The sequence below is a fragment of the Anser cygnoides genome, chromosome 1 (assembly GCF_040182565.1).
Source record: "Anser cygnoides isolate HZ-2024a breed goose chromosome 1, Taihu_goose_T2T_genome, whole genome shotgun sequence".
In the NCBI taxonomy this organism is placed as follows: Eukaryota; Metazoa; Chordata; class Aves; order Anseriformes; family Anatidae; genus Anser; species Anser cygnoides.
Genome location: NC_089873.1, coordinates 203,306,950 through 203,334,747, shown reverse-complemented (window position 1 = coordinate 203,334,747; position 27,798 = coordinate 203,306,950). Strand labels below are relative to the sequence as shown.

General features: G+C 38.2%; 1 protein-coding gene across 3 annotated transcripts in view; it reads right to left on the bottom strand.

Annotated features, from left to right (window-relative positions):
- Window positions 1–27,798, bottom strand: part of GRM5 (glutamate metabotropic receptor 5) — a 283,179-nt gene that overhangs the window by 30,699 nt on the left and 224,682 nt on the right. For all 3 annotated transcript variants that reach the window (XM_048076446.2, XM_013178154.3, XM_013178155.3), the window contains 3 exons: window positions 20,839–21,085; window positions 15,106–15,274; window positions 11,114–11,240 (listed from right to left, as the gene is read on the bottom strand). In XM_048076446.2, the coding sequence (XP_047932403.1) occupies window positions 11,114–11,240; window positions 15,106–15,274; window positions 20,839–21,085 (543 nt within the window). The remainder of the gene's footprint in view (window positions 1–11,113; window positions 11,241–15,105; window positions 15,275–20,838; window positions 21,086–27,798) is intronic.

Sequence of the window (27,798 nt, the reverse complement as noted above, 5' to 3'; positions counted from 1 at the left end):
TTGATAATAATGGCAATATTTTTCAGTGATAGCTTATTTCAGTAACAAAGTTTATCTGTTTGAATTCTAACACAGTGATTGAAAAAATGACCAAACTGATTAGGAGAAGTCATAAGATCACAGAATCATAGAATGGTTTGGGTTGGAAGGGACCTTAAATATCATCTAATTGATCTGTCCTGTCCCATGGGCAGGGACACCTCCCTCCAGACCAGGTTGCACAAAGTGCATCCAGCCTGGCCTTGAGCACTTCCAGGGATGGGACATCCACAGCTTCTCTGGGCAACCTGTGCCTCGCCATCCTCGTAAAATTTCTTCTTCATATCTAATCTAAATCTACCCTCTTTTAGTTTAAAGCCATTACCCCTTGTCCTATCACTACACTCCCTGACAAAGAGTCCCTCGTCCCTCCCCAGCTTTCCTGTAGGCCCACTTTAGGCACTGGAAGGCTGCAAAGAGGTCTCCCCAGAGCCTTCTCTTCTCCAGGCTGAACAACACCAACTTCCTCAGCCCGTCTTCATAAGAGAGGCTCCAGTCCTCTCATCATCCTTATGGCCCTCCTCTGGACTTGCTCTAATACTTCCATGTCCTTCTTGTGCTGGGGGCCCAGAGCTGAACCCAGGGCTCCAGGTGGGATCTCACAAAAACAGAGCAGAGGGGGACAATCCACGTCTCTCCAATTTAGAGAGAAGGATATCATGGGGGAGAGTGTCAAATATTTTGCACAAGTTCAGCTAGATTATGTCAGTTGCTCTTCCCTTATCCACCAATGCTTTAACCCCACCACAGAATTCCACCAGATTTGTCAGGCATGATCTGCCCTTAGTGAATCCATGTTGGCTGTCACTGACCGCCTTCTTTTTTTCCATGTGCCTTAGCAGAGTTTCCAGGAGAATCTACACCCTGATTTTGCCAGGCACAGAGGTGAGACTGACTGGCCTGTAGTTCCCTGGGTCTTCCTTTTTCCCCTTTTTAAAAATGGCATGACTTCCAGTCAGTGAGAAGTGCATTGGACTGCCACATATCTGAAATATGACAGACAGTGGCTTAGCAACTACATCCATCAGTTCTCTCAGGACCCATGAATGTATCTCATAAGGTCCCATGGACTTGTTCATGTTCAGGTTCTTTAGAAGGTCTCAAACGTGATCTTCTCTTACAGTGGGATGTTCATCATTCTTCCAGTACCTGCCTTTGCCTTCTGCGATTTGGCTATGTGGCTAGAGCGCTTACTGGTGAAGACTGAGGTTAAAGTCACCTCAGCCTTCTTCATATCCCAGGTAGCCAGTGTCCTTCTGGAGAGGGCCCACAATTTCCATAGTCTTCCTTTTATCACCAGTAGGTACATACCTACAGAAGCCATCTAGAGATGTTTAAGCCTGGAGAAGTCATCTCTAATCACAGTGGAATTTTCCCTTTAAATTATTTTAAATATAGTAATTTATGAACAAATTTCAATATCAGATTTCATTTCTTTGATGTAAAATGTTTCAGAATTGTCTGTATACTATATACCCTTTAAGAATCAGATGTCAATCATATTAATTATAACATATTCTAACTGTGAATTATATTGGTGCTTGTTTAATGATTATGCAGAGATTCTACTTGTCAAGAAAAAGAGAGTATTTCTTTCTCAGATATGATACCTTTTCCCCAGCCAACCTTTTCTTGGATTAAAAATGCAGATGATACGTAATTTGGGATGTCCCACCATGCTCATTTCTTTACGTGTCATTCATGTTTTTGAGACTTTTGAGGAATTAGTTCCCTCATATAACTCACAAAATTAAACTGATTTTAGAGTCAAAGTTGAACTAAAACTTGCAATGATTTCTAAGGACATTTATTTTTTAGTTTATGCACAGCTTTTAATAAGTCATTCTTTGTGCATATCATAGGCAACAAGCTTTTCATTCTGCAGTGCACATATCAATGGACAGCAATAAAAACTCGCAGAATATTTGTTGTTGATCACCCTCCTCTGCCTCTCCTTTTCTTTTGCACTGTAAAGCCTGTATGGCTCTGGAAGCCAAAAGGAATAAGGAGAGGACCTTGCTGCTCTGGGATGCAACTTCCTGATGATAGTAGACACACGGGTACTACCAGCCAGGGCAGGACTGATGGAAGAAGATGCTGGAGAGAAGGAAATGCAACTAAAAGCTTTCATTTTCCCCTATACTTGTATTTAGTTTGACTAACCTTGATTGCAAATTATAAATGACTTTACAATTTAGGACTTAAACAATCAGATTGCTTGCTGTTGGCTGGGTTAGACAGAAAGAGGTCTCAGGGTGGATGGTGGTAAGGGACTTTTTCCCCATGGGGAAGCAGTGCTGGGCACTCACCTGTCTATTCTCAGCAGTGAGCGTACTCTGGACGTAAACCAGTCCAAATTAATTAGGGAGTCTGGGACCTCTATATCTTGCTGATCAGGAGTAAATGTAGGCATCATTTTTTGGGGGGATTTTCTACATGACAGAAGTCTAGTCCTTGCCCTTTCTTTTCAGTGGAGCTTAAAGTATTTTCAAGGCTGTAACTGATATTCTTAATGGTAAAAATATTTCCATGAAAATGATATTAATTAATATTACAATTAGATCTTCTGTCATTTCATTATTTCCATATTCTATATTTCTATATAATTAAGGTTATAAAAAATATAAGCAACCAAAATATACTGGTATAATCAATAGATTTTGTGGCAACAGTACAAGGCAAATAATTCTGTACTCCTGCAGAAACATCTAGAGAATTGAGGTAACTAAATCTTTGACATTACTGCAGTTAAAGGATACACATTTGCAGTCAATCCAGAGTAACAAAATTTTGCTCTTAGTTACTGAAAGCAGATTAATTTGCCATTTGTATTTTAACTGCTTTGGTGTGAAAAGCTTTCTGTTGCAATAATAAAGTTATTGCTATGTCTTAATGTAACAAAGACATTTAGATTTTCCTGAAACACTCCCATGAGCATTCATTGAAAATACCTGTTTGACTCCTTTTGGTTTTAAAGGGTTTACTTATATAGAGTGAGGGAGACAACAGGGTATTTCATTCTGACCTCATCAGGATTAATGTAGCACAGGAATGGCATCATTAAAATTATTTTATACCAGTGGGAGAAGGGTGAATACCAGAAAGCATACTCTGGTGTGTGAAGACATACCCCATGTGGGTTCTTCCACAAGTTTTATGAATGTGACCTCTAAATCCATTTCCAGATTCACCAAAATTTAATAAATGCTTTGGAGAAACAATTTGTTACTAGCTTCTAATGCTACTATAGAATCTTGGATAGGAAATTTGAAGAGAAAACATTTTTACGTGACAACTGGCCTTTACATGCAGACAATGATATAGAGTCTGACTTTTGCACAGTTTCTAACATTGCAACAGAGGTGAAACATAGCCAAGCATTTCTCAGTGTTTTCAGACTATTTCATGCCTTCCTTGCTTTATTACCCTTTTACATTCTCTTAATAAAATACCTGAGAAAAGAGATGAAAACTTTTTTTTTTTTTTTTTCTCTACATCACTTGGTGTATTTAGCAAGGGGAAAAGGGGAATGTTAAACTATGCAATGATTTATTCTTCAGTTAAGATTTAAGAACTGGATATTCTTTATAAAAGAATGACTGGTGTGGTTTTCATATAACAGTTTTGCAGCTAATCATTTCTAACAGCACTTTGCAGAAAGTGGCAACTGGATCAAGTAAAAGACATATGGGAAAACAGCACTGTCACTGTTCAGGTCAGGCTGATGACCAACATAATACCAAGGTAAATGATGAAAAATACTAACAAAAGAGCTCACTAATATCCCCTAAATAAGTGTATACTCAATGGTCATTTGGACAAGATTCTGCTCCACAGCCCAGCTCTTACACTTCATCAACATCTCCAAGCACCTGGAAAGTCTTCTCTCCTTGCTGGCTCATAAACTGCAGGCGGAACAGAGCCAGCAGCCCTGTCTTGTCGTCTGCGGTGTACTAAGGTAATCTTTCACTTCTGGAAAGGCAGTTAGGAGCCAGTCCAATTTGGAGCAGGTGTAGAGCTGTTGTACTCTGTGCTCAGGAGTGTTCTGCTTCTGGGACCAGAGCCCCAGTAAAATTGACATAAAACTATCCCTATGTTTCTCTAGCCAGAGACATAGCCAGTGGGAGCAAGGTACTAGACATCCATGTGAATAGCAAGAGAAGCAGATATAAAATGTCAGAGTCCTATTTGACACACTAGGGAAAGGTTTTCTAAAAGGAGCATAAAAACAAACAAACAAACAAATAAATAACAGATAAGGAAGATTTCCTTGGGTGGGAAAAAAATAAAAATAATAATAATAATCTGTTATTCCAGAAGAATATCTAGTTTCTTTAAGGGTCGGCTAAGTTGTGTCATAAATAAGATGAGAGCCCTTGAAGGCTTGACCACCATCATAGGTCTGTTAGTGTCTTCTGCTCTCCCTGTAGAGCTAAACTTATCACTTATTTCTGATCTTTCATATTGCTTTAAAATTAGTTCATCTGGGATAAGAGTTCACAAATGTGAGGCATTGTAGTATTGTCCCCATTTTCTGTGGATTTGGTCATGACACTGTTTTAATTTGTTATTACAGCCTCAACACCTAAGAGATTTTACTGTGTCTTCACCATCCATAAACCTGTATTATTTTAGCACTGAAAATAACTTTAGTAGTAGGCAATATAAAATATGTAATTAAACTAGTTCTAAAGGTAAGCATCACAGACTAAGGTTTGTGAATAGGATACATCCTGCAAAGTGAAAGGAATTCAGTGAAATCCCTTAAATCAATGTTATGAACTAAAGTTTACTGACTCTGCACATGGAGAGGAAAAATGAGCAGCAAATTCTGCTGTTTTGTATATTTTTCAGTGGTTTAAAGCATCCTGGACAGTGAGTTAAACACCTTAACATAATACTTGTTTTTTTTCCTTGCTTTTCACAGATTCTTTCATGAATATTAGGAGTTTAAATGTAGTGTAAAAGATTCTCCACATAGGGCTGGCTTAGCATACATTATTTAAAGTGTATTGATGCCATGCTATGCTGAGAGGGGACATTTTTAACATTTCAGTACTAACTTCTGGTGGCTTTAGTAATTTGAAATATTAAAATCAATAGCTGTTTGTCTTGTTCTGGTGGGACTTCTCATAGTTGCTAAAACAGGAGAGCATGTAAAGGTGACCAAGTGTTGGCTAGGACCTGCTGCAGGTCCTAGGCTGGCACATGTACTGAAACTATCCATGGGTTTGTGTGGTCAATGGGTGAGGCTGAGAACTGAGCACGTGTCTCTTCTGCATCCTCAGCAGAGTAGGAGCTGGGACCTGTCACATCCTAAACTACAACAGCTGGGGCCTCTGCATCTCAGGTTTATTTTCAAGCAAGTCAACTATAATGATTTAGCTCTGCATTCTAGCAAAAGGCAAGGCCATGAATAGTTAAAGTTTCTCTGCTACCACAAGAGGAATGATTCCTTAATAACAAATGTACAGAGTGATTTGAACAACTGATGAATTGCAACAATTTGGTACATCCATATGTTAGCTCTAATGTTTTGATTTAAATTTCACCCCCCAAAAATGCTGTCTTCATGAGTTTTAAATGTTTTGTTCAGAATATGTCACGATCATCAAACTTTCCATAATGTAAGGAACAATTACAAGTGGATCCTTCTGGCTTTCTTGACAAGTCCCCCTTCATCCAGCCCAGGAACCTCTAAGAGCTGTTCATTGAGTTCAGCATTCTTGAACCAGCTCACATTGGCATGAAATGCTGTGTGGCTCATGCTAGATACTTGGAATTTAAATAGACTAAAATCTAAAATCCTCGTTTTACCTGAAACAAGAAACTGAGGGAAGAGAAGTCCACAAATCCAATGACAAGGGAAGTGAGAAAATGACAGACAGAGATCCTGGTCATAATATTGCCACCTGAACACTTAACTCATCCTCATCTGCTTTTTCCCAACAGGCTGATGTGAGAAGGAATTATGGAAATGGCTACATTTCATTTGGAATAAAAAGGAAAAGGAAAGGCAGGACGTGGAAGATCAGGATGAAAATTTGATTTTAACTCTGCTGATGTGTATCTATAATGCTGAAATCAACCTGACTAAACATAGTGTCCTTTCTCTACCCTCTGTCTGAATTATAGCCTTAGTAATTATGATCAAAAGCAGGATCTTAATAATGTTTCAACAAAAAAATCAATGTCAGCACAGGCTAAATTGTGTTCTGCCTTATGCTCACAACTGTCAGACAATTGCTGAAATTACCAATGGTTATAACTTTATTACAAGCTGTGATAGAAGAAAGCCATTTTACAGCAACAAGCAGTTACTTTGGGAAAATATTTCAGGCACGGATATGAATGTTATTTTTCATTCAGGTTCCAGACTTACGAGACATCCAGGCTTCAGACCCCCCCACATCACAGCCCAGATGGGCAGGTTGCAGGAAGAACCAGCCAACCCCTGCAACGATGTGCCATATTTCAATACTGAATATTGCCCCTGCCCTCAGCCCCATGGGCAGTGTGCACCAGGGCTCCTGGAGCTCCTGGAGCTACCTGTTTTCTGCTGATCTCACTGACAGCACAAGCAATGCCTGCAGGATGAGGGAGCCATTCCGTTGCATTTCTCAGTGCAGACCAGTGCAAGTCTAGGCTTGGGAAAGAGCATGCTGTGAACAGGGTACAGAACCAGTGTGTTCAGAGCCCACTGAGATGACTGTGTCACTCAGAGGTGGTGTCATTTTTTCAGTCCTTTCTGTTCAGGGATTGTTTGGATGCTCCAGTTCTTACCTGGCACTTTCAAATAGGAAGCTTGGATAATAATGCTGCTGTCCTGGGCATATTGCATCTTATCAGGTGTAAGAATTTTTAGTGACTATAGCAAAATATATATTTGTGACTGTAATTTAACAACTAATACAATAATTTAACACAATAATTTTTGTGACTATAGCCTTATCCATGAATGTCAAAGAAAACTTTTCAAGAACTGTAAAATACTTCAGCTCCTATGTTGATTTGAATCTAATTAAGAAAATCAAATAACCAGCATATTTGGAGTACACAAGGAGTGAGGAAAATGTCAATACAGCCTGAAGATAATCCAAATGTCACTTAATTAATATCATCTGCTTTCTTTGTTATCCCTGAGGTTACTAGACAAAACTGTTTCTGTTATTGTTGTGTGTTGTCCCTGAATCACAGAAAAAGGGAATAATTGTCTCTTCCCTCCACTCCCAAATTCCCCTTAAAACTGTCATTAAAACAATCACTAGAGATAACTGGAGCAAGATGTTCCTACAGCCATTGACAAAGCTATGGATTACTGGTTTGCTTGTCTGGTCTTCCCAAATTACCCCTTCTGAATGCAGAAAGTCATGTCCTCAAAGTAAGCTGTTTTTCTTGGAGAACCAAAAAGCTGTCCTCATCAGACTACTGAAAAATTCATTGCATTGAGGTTTGGACCAGAGATGTCAAGAAAATCCCTTAATTTACATCTAAATACACCTAGCATTCATTTCTTTTCCTTCTGCTCTGAAAGTAACACCATGAAGTACTATGAGGAAGAGTGGAGAAGTGGGTATATAATTCTGGACGTCAAACCATGAGTTTCTCCTGCTATAATTGAATATGCCTCAGCCACACTAGTTAACTCCTGTGTGAAGTAGGGACTCCTGTCACGTATGGGTGTTTTTAACACAATGCATGAGGAAGAAAGGGAACTACAGTAGATCGAAAAATACGTCTTGACACTAAGGCAGGAGGAAGAAATGGACTTGGATTTCATTTTGAGATGGTATATGTAGACTGGGGAGAAAAGGAAAAAAGAATTATTAAGTCTGTCTTCAAGGCAGAGCCTGCTCCCTGGGGAATGTTTTGTGCACAAGGGATGAGAAAAACATTTAAGAGGAAATAAAATATTGGCAGCTAAACATTGTCTTTCTAGTCTCAGCTTCTCTTCTAGATGGAGATATTTTCCAGTAACTGATTTAATCAAGAGAAACTCTTCCTCCCACTTGTCTTTCCCTTTGGACTTGCTAAGCCTTATTGTACTTGAGATCTTACAGCTCTTTTTCTGTTCTGAGAATAACTTTGTTTTCCTACACATATTGCATCCTTTCTGTCTTCTCGCCTCCTGCATCTGAATTCTGATATTCCACAGGTGGCTGAAAAAACAACACTAAACTCTGTTCCTTTCTGTGTTCAACATCCTAGCCATTACATTTTATATATTGATGTTTGTGGCACAAAAGTGATGCTGGCCATTGAGCACAAGAAAGATGAAGTAATGTTTTGTTGTGTGAGCCAAGAAAGCATTCCAAAAATGTTTTTATTTAAGTTTAGATCTCTGGCAGACAATGAGGTGTTGTGCCACATTGAAAGCCTTCTCAGTTGCATGGATGATATATTTACTGGAGATGCAAAACCAGGACTCTCATATGAAAGTGACAGTGCAAGGAAGACTTACTCCAATGAGCTTTTTATGTGTAGCCTTGTGGAGCTAACCTTATCTAAGATATGGCTTTATTTGGCAGCAAAGAGGCATAGACTGCTGCAGTATCAGATGTAGGGACATTTCAAGGAGACTGGTGTATGCTTTGTAAAAATAACAGGAAATTTCCTAACTAGAATACAAAATACACCTCCCCCTCCTCACTTTTAATTCACATGTATTACTAAATTTTATGCTGTAAACAAGGTTAGACTGAGAGACAGTTTCTTTACAAGCTGCAAAAGTTGGGGCTATAAATATGATCATAAAAATATACAGCTCAATATATTGTATGGATAAACTGGGAATAGAATTTTTAAAATCTGTTTTTGATACAAGGCTAAATAAGACCAGATCCAGCCATAATGTGAATAGTAATTTAGATGGGAACTACAGAGCCATGAAGCTATGATGATGGGTGTCCTGTTACCAGGAATGCAAACAGCAGTACTTGTGGAAGCCTAGCGGGGTTCAGTGTCCAAATACTGTCTGCTGAATTTGTTCCTGGCTGAAGAGCAAAGGCTAGATCTGCTGAGGAGCATTGCTTGGCACTGATGTCCAAGAGGTTGTTTTATGTGTGCATATCAGCTTTGGACCCTGTAAAGGCATAAATTGCATGTCTAAAGCCAGATGAATGGTTTTCAAAATGTAGCAGCACATGTATTATATGAAGCAGTTGGCTTGACTAAAGATATCTACTTTCCTTTAAAATAATCAGAGCTAGGTAGAAAACTGTTGATTCATCCCACAGGGACTTTCAAAGTGCCACCCTCTCCTGCTCTTCCATCCTGAGGGCAAAGTAACATCTTCAAAAGATAAATCCTCCCACAAGCCTAGACTAATGCCTTGGCTGAGGCCAAGACCTGAGTGCCCTAGGGAACCAGGAGAAAGCATTGAACCCCAAGGCTACCCTGGTGGCTGTTCTCTTCACTTTGTCTTATGCACAGTTCATAAATGCTAATTACCCCAAATTCTCTGAATCAACGGGCAGTTCCCATCACCCATGTTTCAGAACTGGACCCTCTGCTGATCAGATTAAGCACTTAGAGCTTTCCCTCCTAACCTAGTTAGCAGCTGCTGATCCAGTTGATCTACTTTGGGTAAAAATTCAGGTGCTCATTGAAACAAAGATGTGATAGGGGATCTGCCACATGTCAGACAAGAGCCCTGGTGTTTGAAGAGTTGACTGTTTGCAATAGTTGACCTTCATAAATTGACCAGGCTTGACCAGGCCTGGTCCCTGCAATGATGAGTCTTGGATTCTGATGGATGGCCTAGCTAGAATGTGAACCTGAGCTTATACCATGCCCTGTGTAGTCTGCACTGGGAGAAAGGGTCACATGGGTCAGTGCTCTTTTTCTCCTTTTTACCATTCCCATGACATAAGAAAGCTTTCCCTGATGTGAGAGGGATTATCTGTGTGATTGCCAAGGGCTCAGGAAGGCAGGGCTTTGGGAGCAGGGCTGGAGGAGAGCTTACAAATCTATTTTATTGATATTTCACTTTTCTTACTTCAAAATTGTTTCTCAAAGGAAGTTTCATATTTGAAATTTTCTGATAAATCCCCTATCAGTTTCATGACTAAATGATATTTTTGCAGTAATTAGGTATCCTAGCTTGTATTACCACAATGTAATATTCCATACCAGGGAATTATTTTAATTAACTTCATTGATAAAAATCTATCTATAGGCCAAACCTTGCTTGACTTTCTTTCACTTACATAAATTCATCCAGCACTGTTTTTCCTTTTGTCTTCCTTCTCTTTCGTCTCATTTATTTCTTCCCTCTTCCGTAGAAATAAGTAAACCGAGTCTGTGAGCTTCTCTGGAAAAAGCCTGTCTCTTCTCCCTTTGTACAGTCTGTCACAATGAAAACTTGATCCCTGAACAGCATTTTGAAGTGTCTGTGTGCTCTAAGTGTCTGCATACTCAAATTCTGTTTTTTAATTATAAAGAAGAAGGACTGTGGGGTACAAGTGTTACAGCGATTTTGCCTCTGACGTAAGCAAACTGGCATTCTGCAAGAGCATAGAGATCTACACCATGGAAAGGAGAACATGAATATTATATTTTAGCAGACTCTATGGTGAACAAAGGACTGTTGCAAACCTAAGTCTGTTTGGAGCACTCATGCTGACAGAAGCAGTAATTGCAACTACTAGTTCAGAGTAGAAAGGAGATATTACACAACTCTTTTGTGCCTGCTTGGGAAGAAAATAAAACCATCTAAAATCTGATCTCCCTTAATAACTTTTCCAACAAGGACTCATTTTTTCTACCTGTTTGATGAAGCTCATGAACTACATGACCTGTTTGGTGTTAGGACAGCTTTGAATTCAGAACCAGGATTAGATTTTTTATTTCTAGATCCAGTAATTCATGTCTTTAGAGAGCAGCTCAATTAAATGAAAGACTCCTGGATCTTGAGGCAAGATGACAAATACCAGTCTTAATTCAAATTTCAGTTTTATCCCTTGGTTCAATCTGATTGAAACAGTCCTTACACTCACATATATGGTTTTTGTTTCTTCAGCTTAACAGATGAACATTTTAATTGACAACATAAGCACACCCATAACCTATTTACCTGTAAGTTCATCGTTGGGCCAGGAGCCGAGCTGGCAGGCTTTGCATGTGTATTCATCAAAGACATATTCATTCTCTTTACAAGGGGTGCAGGTCCAACAGCAACTGACTTCTCCTTTACGGATCACCTGAGACAAAAATCAACATTTGGTTTAGCAACACAAATATACATTCGTGCTACCCCTGTTGCTACCCCTGATTTCTTTTTTTTTATTTTATTTTATTTTTTTTGAGATTTTTTTTTAATTTTATTTTAAGGATAAATCCTTTTCATGATATGCTTGCTTATCCAAAACCATGACCCAAGTTCTCGGTTTTCACACCATGTACGTACCAGTAGAAAAAAAACATCAACTGAACAAAAGTATAGATGGGGTTACAGAACCACAACCTGTGATTTTTCCCTCTCTTTGAAGAAAATTAGTAAAATTCAAAATTTCGTAGATGTCAATGTGCAAACAGAAACCAATGCATGATACTCAAGACATATAACTCACTCCATTGTGGTCAATACAGGGAATCATGTCAGCAACATTATTTAACAGAATCACAGAATGGTTGAGGTTGGAAGGGCTCTCTGGAGGCTATCTGGTCCAACTTGTCCTGCTCAGGCAGGTATACCCAGAGCAGGTGGCCCAGGACTTCAAAAGCCCATGGGGTTTTCCAAGGCGGGAGACTCCACAACCTCTCTGGACAATCTGTGCCAGTGCTCTGTCACCCCCGCAGAACACAAATGCTTCCTTATGTCTTGTGTTCTTGTCTGTACCCATTGCCTCTTGTCCTGCCACTGGGCACCACTGAGAAGAGCTTGAGCGTTCATTACGCAAAGATTTTTGGGTGGTTATTTTTCATCCAGTTGTGAGTAATTTGCTAAAACAGATTTTTTCCAAACATTAAACTGAGCATCCTCTTCCAGAATCATTTAGATTACTGCATTTCTAATTAACATTTAGGAGTGAGAATGTTATCTTCATCCATTTTAACATCTGACCTGATTTCTCGTTTTATAATTTGCTACCAAATGATATTGCATACTCATGATTGAGATGCAGATTTTTCAAGATCCTTATTTATCATCTCTGGGCATTGAAAACATCTGTGCTTCTTGTCAATATGTCTTTCTTTTGAAAAAAAAGTATTCCCAGTCTCTCTGTTCTTTCCAAACAATTTATAAACAAATAGTTCCAATTATAGCATAAGAAGTAGGTTGACTTACATTTTTGGCTGTTTTTTTAATGATTAATTTAGAAGGGGACTTCAAAACCAAATGTCTTTTTATAACAATTTCAATATATGAAATACAAAGGAGTGTAACCAAAAAGGACTGTATTGCTCATATTGCTTTTTACAATGCAGCAGTGAAAAAACGTTTAATTTGCATCTTTTCATCAGCAACATGAGGACTTGAAAACTACAATTTGGGGTTTTGGTTTTAAAATTGTAGAGCATGAAAAGAGGTAAAAATCACCTGAATAGCTAAACTTGGAGAAAAGCAGCAAGAGCATAAATGATTTGTTCTATAAGGGTTTAGACTACAGCTACTTGCAAAGCAGCATATTGATCCTCCAGAAAAATTCACATCTTTGGATTTGTTCTAGATCAAAATGAAAGAAAAAGCCAAAAACGTGATTTTTTAAAATATATTGTGTTCAGGAAAATAAATTTTCAGAAAACTTGTACTAATTTTTAGACATATTTTGGTAAATGATGCATTATAAAAATCATCATTTTACACCGTCTGATACACTCAAGAAAGTGAAATGTCAAAATAGAAACCATATGGTATTATTAAAACAATTTAATCAAAACAATTCATTTACAGTTTTCTATTAAACTTTTCAACAAACCAACTTCTTCTTAAATTTCTTCTAAAAGACTTAGAATTTGACAAATCTGACTGAAAATTAGTACACTGAGTATTTTTTTCCCAGCACTAACTGTAATTATGTATCTTTCTCTAGGAATCAAAAAAATTGTTCTCAACCACTCAGAATCACGTCAGATATTTTGTATATAATCATTTAGCCAACTACTTCTTCATCCTTTTATTGGTCATTTCTTGAACATTTTTGTGTGAACACTTTTAACAATAAAGCAATCTATTCTGTCCCTTAAGAAAAAAAAAAAAAAAAAATTTCACCCTCTTCTTCTCATTGTCTAATTCTCTGAACCTGTACTTATTCGAATAATTGTATGTCTTTGCATTATTTCAAATGTATAGAGTTAGGTTGTGTTTGGATGTTATCCTGTCTTGCAGGTGGATATACCAAATACTGCTGAGTAATAGCATATTATTACACGAAACTTTCAAATTCCTCCATAATAACTCTGTCCCACAAGATTCTGTAAGAAAACCACCATGGAGTTACTCAAGGTCAAGCTTTCCCCACCATCTGTGAAGGCCATAAAGATAAAGGACTGTAACATAAACTTTGAGATTTATAGTCAACAGCCTAAAGCAGAGAATAAAGAAAACTTCAGATACCGGACTTCAAGTATATGTACAAGTGTGTGATGAACTGCCTTGACAGAGAAGAATCCTCCTGGGAGTTTCCTTGAAAGCATAAGCAGAAGGTGGAAGGAATCTTAATGAAGGTTAATAAAGACACTTCCCATCAACTGAGCTGTGGAAACATTGTAAAGGATCTCAGAGCCACCCTGTTCTGAAATAATATCTGTTTGTCCATACCTATCCTCTCAAATATGTCTTTGTAGCTGGAGCAGGCTAGCATGCTGTAAAATTATGATTAATTACTGTGGGTGTAATTCATCCAACTTTCCTTTATGTGTCTGCTGAAAGTGTGTTCTTATCTGAACCAACTGTCCCAGCTGGACAGTGAAAAGAAACAAGTGCTTCTATATCAAGATTCATCTTATCTATTTTTAAATCCTAACTGAGAATGAGAGGACTCCTGATCTTGAAAAATCTACGTATTTCCGCTGACTATAAAGAAAGTTTGAAAATCTCATATAACTTTACATGCATGCACTGGAGACACATGCATTTAATCTGACGAAACTCGTTTACTGACTGCCAAAGACCAGCTAGTGAATAAATCATGGTAACTGTCCTAAAACTGTACAAGACTGAGAAGAGTTTCACCCTCTGTGTTGCAGAGCATGGTCAGCCTCCCATCAGCCCCTGCTCATCTTCCAGTGAAATGTCAGAAATTAAAATTGCCTTCCCCCCCCCCCGCCCCCCCCCCCATCTTAGCCACACTGTTGTCCCTACTCATCCCTTCAGTCCATGAATTGGACTGTAAATGTCTGCAAGGTAAGCCAAGGACTTGCAGCATTTTTAGATTATTAGTGTCACGGGACGCTCAAGAATAACAGAGTACCATTAATACATGACAGATTTGTGCACCCCCACTCCTTACACCAACAAGGAAAGTGAGAAAGGAAAAATCTAAAACCTAAGGAAGAAAGGAAATGATAAAACAGGTATGATTTAAAAAAAAATAAAAAAATAAAATAAAAAAAGTTAGTTACTAAAATTTACTTACTTTTACTGTAGTTCTAAGTAGCAGTAGTTACTGATGATCTCTGAAGATACCACAGATGCAAGGTCTGAGTAATAATGTCCCAGTTTAGGTGCCTATGTCTAGCACTGTATTAGTAGCAATTATTATTTATGAATTACCTGCAATTGTACTGACAAATCCCAGTCAGGGATTTGCACTCTGCTGAATCAGATATCAATAAAATACAAAACTAAATAAAAGGAAATAAAACAAACAAAAAAGCAAAACCTGTTCTAAAGCATTTGGAATAAAAGTGTAAAAAAGGTAACAGTTCATAGATGTAGGAGTACAAGAAAATAGCAATTCATGAAAACAGTGAGATGACTATGATCCGAGTAAGAACTATATACATAAGTTTGTACACTTTAATTAAGATAGATGATACTGTCTCCATGCAAGAGTCAGGAAAATCTTGTTTTCAAATTTCATGCCTATGTATACAACTGAAATAAATGGAGAAAATATTTACCTTTATCTGGCCTTTTTCACAGGGTTCACTGCACACAGATCTGATGATATTATTTTTCTCTGACCATATTTCATCATCATCCATTTTCAGCTCACCATTGTCCCAGCTGCCAACATTGATATAATCAAAGTAGTCTTTGCCCATTTTCTTAAAATTCATGATTTCGTATCTTTGGAAACACAAAGGGAAAATAAGCTGAGTTTAGGAGAGCATCATCTGATCTAGTGAGAGATGTCTCTGCCCATGGCAGGGGTGTTGGATTAGATGTTCTTTTAAAGGTGCATTCTAACCCAAACCATTCTCTGATTTTATGATCACAAAATGTTTCACGTTAAAGTAACACCATACAGTCAACATCAAGCTCATTAAAAGTAAATGAAAAATTTCCAGCATTATGCTTGTCCTTGAGGTTCTCCCTATATATATTATATATATTATATATATATATTATATTATATATATTATATTATATATATTATATATATTTTTTTTTTCTTTTTTGATTTCACCATCTTTCTTTTCCTTTGCATTTTAATTTGTTTTCTTCTGAGACCCTGAAAATTCACCGAACCCTCAGAGGCTAAATGACTGAGCTCTTTAGACTGTTTATTTTTTTTTAAGGAAAACAATGAAACAAGACAAGATTCACACTCTCTAACTTTAGGCATTGAAATGTACTAAGTAGGGAACCTCAGCTATTCTAGGTCCCTTTTATAGCAGATGCAGAGAAATCTAAACACATGATGGTGATTCCCAATACCAAATGCTCCCCACCGTCTGCAAGTGCCCATTTAGCTGTTGAGATTAAGCCAGGTAAGTGAGGTAGAAGCAATCTAGACCTGTAGAATGAAAAGACCTCGACTGCATAATGCAATTTGGTGTGACGCCTGGAGAGGTATCAGGCATCATCCATCAGGCACAGACTCCAGGACTCTGGGACTTGCTGGAGTCTTCAGGGAGACCCGACCAAGAGGCACTGCTTCCTTATTTCTTTTTCTTTCACAGCATTGTAGCATCAAATGCTATTATTATCCATTCACACAACCCACTTCACGTTTAAATAATACCTCAGTGATCAGAACATGTTTAATTCCTCATAGAATACAGTACGGAAGGGAAAGACTATTCGTACCTGAGTTCTAGGCTGCTTCTGGGTAAGACCTTTTCGACCTTTATTAACAGAAGTGTTAACAGTACAGCCAGAGCTGATCCCAGTGTTCAGGCTCACATTTCTCCCTCTCCCTCTTCCTCTTACTTTCTTATTAGCTCCCACAGAGTCCTAAAGAAAGTCTGTGGAGCAGCCTAGGATTCACCAGCCTCCTACTACCATGCTGAACACCAGGCTACCTTTCTCCCGTACAGGTCAGTTCTTTTGGCACTTATTTGTAATTCATGCTTAGACAGTTGGGCAGTTCCTGAAGTAATGACGTTATCTGTTCTTTACTTCCTTTTCAGTGAATTTTGCAGTAATCACACTAAGCAACATTATATTCACTGATGAAAAATAAACAAACAATATAGACAGAAAATGAATATGAATGCCATCATAGGCCTATAAAACCTGGCTGAATCATAAGCGAGGAGCCTATGTTTTCCTGGCAGCAGGCAAAAAAATTAGTCCCCAGGAGAAAGCGTATTGACTGAGCTGGATTAAGAGTGATATTGTCAGAGTACACATTATGAAGCCCAATGTAAAGATAATGAAAAGAACCAACCCATTAAATCATACAGACTCTTAAATAAGATACTGAAGGATCTTTTATAAGTTTTGAGGTAACTGTTTTGAGGCTGGCAAGCAGTAATCATGCTATAACATCAATATTTTTCCGAGGCTGACATAGTGCATATATATAGTAAAACTCTTCTGAGTAAAACTCTTCTTCTTCTCTATCCATGGATCTTAGAATGCTTTAAACAAAGAGATAAAGTCTAACTGCCTCAGTGGAGAAACTATGTAAGGGAGTCAATGCAAGCAACCTGTGAAAGAAAATGGCAGTGGAGCCTGACTGAATGAGCGATATGTCGTTACCCATATCATGAGAGTTTTGAATCTTTCCAAAACAAGAGGAAATGAAAGATAACATAGCTAGGAAGAAAAAAATATGATTATCCTAGATTTAGAGTATTTTACTTTCCATCCTGTACAAAGAAGTGCCCACAGCCTTGAGACTCAGCTACCTTGTGAAAGTTAGAGAAGTGAATACCAGGCTGACACAAACTAATTTATTTCAGATAATGCATACACAAACCCAAATAAACAAGTTGATTTTATATGTTTAAAAAACTTTTTTTTTCTTTTTTTTTTTTTTTTCTGAGGTTCACAGACACAGTTTGTTCAAGGATAAACAGACTAACTCAAAAGTTAGCCCAAAATCCCTTGTGGGGTCTTTATTCAGCATTGTCAGGACATCAAAACACTCCTCTGAGGGTTGTTTTGTTAAAGCTGTCAATTCAGAGTTTTATGGGCAGATGAACAAAAGTACTGCCAATGCTCATCAGACCACAGGAACTAAAATAATTATCCCTCCACTAGCTGCAAAGTAGTTCCATGCATACATCCCAGGGGGAATACTGGAAAGAAACCTGACAAATTAAATAAACCTATTGCCTCAGTGTGTAGTGTCTCTCACAAGACCTCTGAGGAGAACAGTGCCGGTGGACTGATAGTAATAGCCAGACTCAGGAAGTCCATTTCTACAGTGGAAGTTCATGAATCACTGGTTCCCTGGAGCTTTCTTGAGTTACTGCAGGGACAGTTTATCACTTTAGGACAGGAGAGACCAGATGGTGCAATAACACATTTCCAGCAGTGCCCTAATCGCAGTGCAAAACACTTGTTTCAGATCAGAAGTGCCACGAAGTTGCTGAGAATCCCTATCCTGTTGGTAGCAAAACCAAAATATTAACATCTTGTTTTACTTGTTTTTTCTTGCCTTTTCAATTTTTTCTTTGGAATTTCCGTAGTAGTTACATGTAGTTGTTATTTCCCCAAGAAATCATAGATGTTGCTTTTTTTTGTTATTATTTTTTTTCCCATGCCTTCTGTCCCTCCTAAAGCAATCTCTCCACCAGACTATCTATCTGTTTAAGCTCAGCATAGAGATAAAAGATTTTGGAATAGGGCCAGGACTGGAAGCATCTTGTGAGATTAATCATCTGATGTATAGTATCAAAACCCTTTTGCTATAAATTGAAATCCCAAGCTATCTAGGTCAGAAAGGCCTTTTATGTAGTGTTTCCCTGCTTAACACTAGCACCACAGTACAGCTGCGAGGATTTAAATTTCTGTTTAACAAAGTGAAGATGCAGATATCAACAAAAGTGAACAGGGTACATGAGTCATTCCAGTACAACTGCACCCTCTCCCAGCTGTTGCACATAGTATTTGACAGTGCTCAAATGACTAGAAACTACTAAAACCTGGGAATTAAAGATGGTGTTTACCACAAACCCTTCTTAAACACTAAACAGTAAATTTTTACTCAGTGTTGGCTAATTTAAGCACATAGTCTGGATTTAATCACATGACAATTTTAGGAGAAGAGGGAACAAAGACCCATGTTTCTAAAATGACCAAGTTCTGAGTACATTTTTCCCCTCACACATTTAATTAGTTTGAGTAGACAGAGCACTACTGTATCTCACACACGGAGGACCCATGCTCTACAGTGAAACACTGATGCTCTACAGTGCCTTGAGCAAATAACTATACACAATATAATTCCTTCATCTTGTTCCTTAGAATTTAATATTGAATATAAAGAGACAAAAGACATTCAGTTAAATTCCTTGCAACAAATGGAATTAAAGCGTTATTGTTAAGTATGCCTACATGAGGAAAAGGTAACGATAAAGGTCTCTGAAAAATGTAGATGTTGTCTTTGGTCTATGGTGTTACATGTCATTTGTTTGCTGAAGTCTTCAGTCTTTCTGCAAGAAATGAGTGAAAAAGGGATAGGAATAAGGTAGGATGCAATCCACTGCATCCAAACATCACTAAATTCAAATGGGAATCTTTTAAGAAAAGTCTTTTTAAAATATTATATCAGAAAAATCCAGACTGAGCACTTTTCTTCAGAATTCAGCTATTTGTAAAAATAGAAATGTTTAATGGAAGACAGCCTTGCTCACCAAAACAGTGCTGAAAATAAATTTCCATCCAAATTTTTCCTGGATTTCTGCCAGTTTGTGTTTGAGTTCTCCTGCCAGCTCATGGTGCAGTTCCTTAGAGTCTGAGTACGAAGATTTCTGAAATATGTGTCTCCAGAGAACTGGTTAAAGCAGACTGTTTTGTAGGTGGCTGGCCTGCTGTCTTTTGGGGAAAATGCTGACATTACAGTTTTTCAAATAAAATGAGAAAAAAAAATCTGAAATTGCAGAAAACTTTTGAAATATTGCAATATTGTGACCAATAGAATTTCTTTTTCCTGCCCAACATTACACTGGAATTAATGATTTTGTCTTAATTCACATTACTGGGAGAATACAGAATTGAAATAATGAATACACAGGATAAACAGTTTTCTTGCTAGTCATCTGTTTACGTAGCGTCAGCACATAGATATTTAAAAATTTCCTAATAATGCAGACAGAAAGGGCTGCTTCAGTCAAACTGGAATAAATGTAGTGAATGAGGCAGGAATCAATCCACTGAACTGTAAGGATAAATAAATATACTTTGAATGCTATCATACTTGCTGTTCATCTTCTGACAGTTCAGTAGGCAGAAACCTAGGAAAAAAATCTCATTACTATTCTGAATATGTACTTCTATATGGACACTGCATGTATGTCATAAACAAACAAACAAACAAAACTCTCAGATATTTAAATTATCAACAAAATGAGCTTTGTTTAAATTCAGTTTAGTTTAATGAGGAGCAGCTGAGGTCACTGGGCCTGTTCAGCCTGGAGAAGAGGAGGCTGAGGGGGGACCTCATCGCAGACTACAACTTCCTCACGAGGGGGAGTGGAGAGGCAGGCGACCTATTCTCTGTTATCACCAGCGACAGGACCCGTGGGAACAGTGTTAAGCTGAGGCAGGGGAAGTTTAGGCTAGACATCAGGAAGAGGTTCTTCACCGAAAGGGTGGTTGCACACTGGAACAGGCTCCCCAGTGAAGCAGTCACTGCACCAAGCCTGTCTGAATTTAAGAAGAGATTGGACTGTGCGCTTAGTCACATGGTCTAAAATTTTGGGCAGACCTGTGCGGTGCCAGGAGTTGGACTTGATGATCCTTATGGGTCCCTTCCAACTCGGGATATTCTATGATTCTATGATTCTAGTTTTTAATTATTCAGATGGGAAAAAAATCCCAGATAAATCTATACAATGTGGTTTTTATAGTTTAGATTTCTTAATAAAGAAACTATATCCAGGTGATTATTCAAATAATGACTGCTTACCTCTTGAACACATGGTTTTAAATACTCAAAGAGGAAGAGGGTAATGCTATGATGGACGTCATGGTATATGAAAATAAAATTGAAAGTCTCGTGGTTTATTGTTCACATGGGAAGACTGTGTACCTGAAAACTCTTCTCCAACCCTAATTTAGATATCATTAAAATTACTCATTAATGAAAAGAGTTATTTTGGAAAAATAAGCTCAGAAAGTATGAAAATATGAGAAATAAAGTGTAAGATCTTAGTTCTGATGTCAAGTGTGAATGCATCTACTTTGTACAGTTAGCATGTCCGGTATTTAAGTAGTTTGACGGATGTTAACATTACCTCCCTGGCGAGTCGCCATTCTCATCAAACAAGATCATGTCCCCAGAGACCCCAGTAAAGTTGGTCTTCATGAGGGACTCCAGGAGCTTCCGGCCATCAATGGGCTTCATGGCGTCGCAGAGGCCTACATAGCCCGGACACAGCGACAGCTGCATGTTGTGGAGGCCGTATGCCATTGAGTATATCGCATTGATTACAAAGCCCATCTTGGAGTCCTGAACGTGCTGCGTCCTCAGAGTCATCTGGCCTGTCGGGGAACATCAGAAAGCAGGTGTTTAGTGGACAGGGTTGAAATACAATCAGCTCCTTAGACATCTGTTGATGCTATTCATAGTGGAAAAAGTCTTCTTAAGCAGCTCATAGTGGGTGCTGTTCTCAGTATGTGCACTGACCATGTTTTTTTGTTTGTTTGTTTAAAAAAAAAAAAAAAGAGGAAAAAAGGAACTAATGAACAGGTTCCCTTTATATGTTTTACTATCCAGCTGATGCCGTTCTCTGTGCAACTCCACAGCGTCTTCAAAGCAACTCCAAAGCGTCTGTTACTAACTATAACATAAACCTTCTGTGATTCCAGGAACTTCTCCCAGACTTCAGAAATCTCTCTAAAGCCTCAGAAATCTTTTTGTGAATACTGGAGGTAGAAATGCTAACATGGGTTATATCCAGTAGTGGCCTTGAAGACAATACTTTTATTTCAGAGATATGGGAACCAATCCTGTGTGAACAAAGTGACCTGGCACAATTTCTTTACTGTATCAAAAGATTGCCACGCTAATAACTCTCCTATCTCTATGTCCTTTGCCCCCCTCCATTTGAAAAGTGAGGATAATGATGCAATGCAGATGAATGCATTAAAATGTCCATGAAGAGTTTGATGATGTGCCTAGTTGATGACTCTTAAGTGAGAGAATTGCTGTCTGCTTAAGACAGAATTGGTAACCATACTTTTTTGGCTTTTAATATATAATGTCTGGATTTCTATTTCCTGCTTAAGCTTCTGTAAGATGTACAATAAAAAATCCTCTCAGCAGCACAGCAGCACCCTGAAGGGTGTTTTTTTTTTTTTTTTTTTTTTAAGTGCAGTGTTATTAATGACATATTCACCCTGTTGGCAGCACCAGCCCAGATAAGGCAGAGTAGGCTGGAGGTTTTCTGTCTCACATGTCATCAGCAAATCTGCCAGCTGCACTTCAGCCACCAGATCTTTAACACGGGGGTGGGGACAAGAGTCAGAGACAAAACAACTTCATCAATAGTGCTGGGAATTTGTCAGGCACCTGGAAAGATTTGGCTCTGAAGGGAGGACTTGCAAAGAGCTCTTCAGTGTCTGTTTTAGAACATTTGCTCTTCTTTTATCAGTCGAGCAGCTGTCCCCAGGGAGCCCTGTGTGTGGGCAGCCAGGAGCAAAGGGAATACAAATAACCCTCTCTGTCCACTGTATGAGTTTCCCTCCCAAAGAGTCACTGGCAAGCGGCAGGGATGGAGCTTACACATGCCCATGTGAGCTGCAGGAGCTGCACAATGTGAGAAGCAAGATATGTCATGAAAAGATGATGTAAAGACAATTGTTTCTTGAAAGAAATGAAGACTAATATATGGCTTTGTGGGTGGCACACATCTACTGTACCATTATCCACCCCAAAGACAAGCATCTGATCTGATGTCTAGGCACTTTCTGTGGATATGAACAAGGCTCTCCAGCAAGTGCCTGATACCATCATAAAATAGGTGCATCTACATTTTGATGGTGAATAATAACATCACAATGCAGTTCCAACTACTGAAAAAAAATTGGAGTACTGAAAACATCAGGAGTAGTAACAAAGATTCATTCTTTGTATTGAAAATCATTGCGCAGAGGTCCCTTCTCTCCTTCTACTTCATGCTGGAACTGGCACTCCCAGTTCCAGTTCTAGTCAGCCTCAGGAGCAGTATTAATGTTTCAGATAGTTAAGTGATATGAGCTTGAAGTATCTGTAATAGAACTAAAACTTGGAAACAGCATGCAGTGTTGCTTGTTTCTTCTGTTCTACCAAGGTATTGCTTTTTCCTAATTAAAAATAATAGGCATAAAAACTGCAACAGTGGAGTACATGTAAAACCCATACTAATTGAAATTAAGTGGAAAATTGAACAAGCACATTACATTGCAATACACAAAACTTGTTTTAACCAATTATTCACCCTCAAAATTAACAGCTCACAAACCATGCAGTTAATTATAGTAGCCATTAGAATGAATCAGATTTGCATCAGCAATAGTATTTATTATGAAACAATATTTCAGCTGCTTTATTGCATATGATTGTTTAAAATTTAATAACTAAATTTTTACAGTAGCACTCTCCACTGGGCTTTGTGCTTCAATTTTATTGAATTATTATTCTGACTTTCTTTAAACATTGAATCTCATTCAGTTCACCTGATAATTTGTAATGAGGCTGCTTAGCTCTTCGTAGAGGCTGCTAGCAATTGTCAATGGAGTTGTGAGGGAATTAGCTGTTTTAGAGAATTTTAATATACTTCCTGCAGCTGCAGAACATTTTACTGAGATGTTATCTGGCCCACTTTGCTACATAGGGGCATATCCAGCCTGCCATGTCTGACTGCCAGCTTACATGACCTCAACACTCTGTAGTTAAGGTGAACATCTCAAGAAATGAGACAATTTTTTTTTTCTTTTTAACGTACTGTAATAGAGTCTTCAAAAATGCCAATATTAACAACAGCAGCAATAACAAAAATTAAGTCTGAAAGTGATTTTCAACTTCTGCTTCACAAAGTATTTAAGCATGTCAGACTAGAAGCATATACATAACCCTACTTACATCAGTGATCCTATTAGTGGTTTTAATACAAGTCTGAATACACAAGTTAAGAGCTGGCCTCTCAGCCAAATAAATAAATAAATAAATAAATAAATAAATAAATATTAAGTCTGTCTCTACAGAAAGTATGATTTAGGTAGCCTTAAATGCACTGTTCACTTAAGTGTTATTTTCCACTATCCTCACTGGAACTCAAACATTCTTAAATTTATTGATGAGTGCTATCTTCAGTCAAGAGCCTTTCTTGATGCAGGGTCATCATGAGATTGAGAGGTGGCACTGATGAATTTAATGATGATGACGCTAGTGATGTTCAACAGTATTGACTGCACTGATTAAATTTTTAATCAAGAAAAATGTAAAATTCTAATAGAAGTTGAGGAGTTCCTAAGAATAAGAGGACAGGGAATAAATATCCACCCACTGAAACTCATATGCATGCTCTTAATACCCATAGCAGAATTTTTCTATCACAGTCAAAACAAAATCTATTTCTATAAAAGATCTTTTTTGCTCTGTCTTGTAAATTCCCATATGAGACAAATTTGTAAAGAAGGAAATTAAAAATTTTTGCATTCCTATGGGCTGTGAAAAGCTAATGTGATGCCACTGAACTTTGGCATGGACAGATAAACAGGCCATATCGAGGTGAATGTTTTAGTTCAGTTCAGGAGTGGGCTTTCAAAGTCAATCTCCAAATCATTTCTGCTCACTGTACTATGATTTGCATTGAGTGTCACAGTCTCAGAGAAGTGTACTGAATTTCTTTCAAATTAAACTCAACTGGATGAAGTGCTCCAAGAGAGCACCTGATGTACCACAGCTGCAGGTGGGCATTCAAACCATACGACCAGGCTAGTGTCAGTTTGGAGCAAAATTCCCCCAAGCTATGAATCCTGCTTGGCTCCCAGCATTTGAGAACAAACTCAGCACCTCTCCCAGGAGCAGTGCAGAGGCAGCAAGTGCATGGGCCAAGTACAAAGCTGAGCTTTGTAGGTCTCCAGTGGATACCTATTGCAATTTTGACAGGCTGAAGTACCTATTCTGTGGCTAAAGTGTTTTTTTTTTTCTTTTTTTGAGATGTAGCTTACCTTCCCATAAATATCATTTGAAATAATATCAAACTATTTATGAGACTATGCTGTACTTGGTGATTATGTCTACAGGATTATAGAAAGTGATCTGTACTGCAGTACATTAAAACCAATAAATATTAACTCTGTGTCATGCTAATTACTGCAGAAATAAAAAAATCTCGCCTCCTGCAATTAGGAGGTACAAGGCAGTGGAAGAATGCAGTGTGAATCAAATCATACTGAACCTTAATGAAGAAACTGGGATAACACTTGTAACACAGAATGACCACATTTGGTGGAATTATCTGAGAAAAAAAAAAAAAGAAAAAAAAGAAATCTCAGTGGTTAATGCACATGAGCAGATCTCTGTTTATTCCTTAGTCTTTCTTGCCCGAGACATTTTGGAAATAAATAAGGGCTTATCCTATTACTTTCCAAGCTGTGAGATCATGAGGATTTGGATTCTGGATCCAAAGTCACACAGCCATTTCTGTCTAAAAAATACTATGGAGAAACACCCTGTACCTTCTTTGTCAAATCAGACAACCTACCCATCCTTCAGTTTCCCATCCAATATTTCTTTTCTACTACAATTTATTTGCCATTTTTCCTTAGACTGAATATTCCTCAGGAAGAGGACTACTTTTTATCATCTTCTGCCTTTCCTGTGCCTAATGCAATGGGGCTTATTACTGGCTGGAGTTTTTAGGTGCTACTGTACTGTCTCTGAAAAGTAAAATTATCCTTGATTAATTAAAAGAAAATAAAGTAAAAAAAAATATGTAAAAAAAAATAAATCTATAGATCATTTAGAAATCTCTTGTTATGTAATCAAATCACATACAAGATTCAGGGGAGCCTTTCCAATATGGGTGAATGAATTAAACCCCAACTTAAAAATTTGCTGCCTTTGGAATGTGTGGTTAATATATTTTTTTTTCTTCTTTCCCCATGTAAATATGCATTCTGCATTCCTGGACGTATCTGTATCTGTCCCTAGGTTTATCACAGGACTGTGACTTCACCAAAGGTGAAGAGTGGTTTTATGAGTTGTACACATCCAGAGCATCACAGCCTGCACCTTTTCTGCCCACACTGCTGGGAGAGACCCAGTTTAGGACGCTCCAACAATATCACAACGGAGGATAAATGCAGGGCAATCACACACGGTGCTACTCAGCTACTCAGCGAAGGCAAGCTTGGGTGTGAGCACTTCAGAGTTGTTGAGGCACCCTGATAGGGTGAACGTGGGAGCTGGTACAGGGCACTGGGCAGGACTGGCTCCGAAAGCAGCCTCGAACCCCTTCAGCAGAGGCTGCCCAGCACCTTGTCCAGATTTGTTCCTTAAACTTGTCACGTCTCCAAAACGCAAACACGTAGATGACGGAAGAGAAACGTGTTCTTTCACCAAGAAAAGTGAGTCCAGCTGGCAACGGCTCGTGTCTTGGATCCATTTAAAACCAATTAGTGTTCTTATGGGCGCGGAGCCACGAAAGCACTTTAGGGCTCTCGCAGTCCCGCTTCTGCTGCAGCGCGGCCGCCGCACGCCCAAGGCTCCTGCTGGCCTGGCTGCGGCCGCCGGACTGTGGCTCCACCTGCTGGGCACGGCAAAATAAAATAAAATAAACGGCCCTTGCAGGAAATTCTGAAATTTCACAGTTGTTTCCTGTACTTGCAATGCAAGTTTTTGGAAAATATTCATCGAATTATAGAATCACAGTATGGTTTGGGTTGGAAGGGACCTTAAAGATCATCTAATTCCAACCTCCTTGCCATTATTCTTCAATAAAATTCATCATTGTTCTTTTTTTTTTTCCATGTTTGTTTCATGTTTTCATGTTTTCATTTCTCGTCACTTTTTTTTTTTTTTTTTTTTTAACTAACTCTGACTTGTTACCCCCAAGGACGATAAGATACTATTTTGTCTATTCTTCTCTTTGCCAGCTGGTGACATCTGGAAGCCTCACCAACTTGGGTGCTGAAGACTGCAAAGCTACCATTGTTCAATACGTTTTTCCTGTTCTCTAACTTTTCTAAAGTTGAAAATACTTTGCAGTTAGAAGAATGGAGAAAAGGTAAAAAAAAGAGTGAAAATATTTGAAATTCCCAGAAGCCCTCTCTGTATTTCTTCATACAAGGAGAAGCAAGTGAAACAAATGTGAGATAGATAGAATGTGAGAATATTTTTTTACAACATGCAGAGCAAGTTGCCTTTTTTTTTTTTTTTTTTGCTATGCAGTGACTTCAAGATTGAAATAAAGGGAAGTGGGTTGTGCTTATTTTTCCTTTAATTTTTTCAATGATCAAAATGTTGTTTATGATAAAGTCTTAGAGAACATCACAGAAGAAACAAGAACTATAACTTACAGTCTCAAACTATCCCATGATGTTTCCTTATGACTAATTTACAAATTAGTTTCCATATATGTCATTAAAGATTTCATTGAATCTTTAGGCAAATTTTGTTTTCAGATACAATAAACATACAGAGATGAATACTGGTTTTGCTAGCAAATACGTCCTACCTCCATTTTCTGCTAGCAGCAGTAGAAGCAGTAGAAGTTCAAGCCCACCAGTGAGACCTTTTTCTTTTTATTTCCCCTTTGCTTTAGTGAATAACTCTAACAAAAATCATTAACATCCTGACCTTTGTAGCCAAGATATGGCAGGGACAGTCTGTTGTCTATTAAGGTTCAGGACTTTTTAGGTCTGCAATGGGTCCATTGTGCTCCTTGGGAACACATCAGATTCTGCCCCTGGAGCTGCAAATTCTGGATTTGCTTGTCATCCCAGAAATACACATCACCTCAGTGAAGAAATGACTGTAGTCTGTGAAATGGAGGAAAGGCTGTATAAGTGAACCAAGGTAAAGCACAGTATTCATACCTAATCAAGTTATCTTTGTTTAAAGAGAAAGAAAAAGACTGAGTTGGAAACGTTTCCAAAATCTGTCATCACAGCTTTTTGTTAATGCAATGTGGAAGAAAAAATAAAACTCAGTTCTCTATTATTTGTAAGGTCACAGGTGTATTTTTTCTGCTAAAAATCAAATGTAA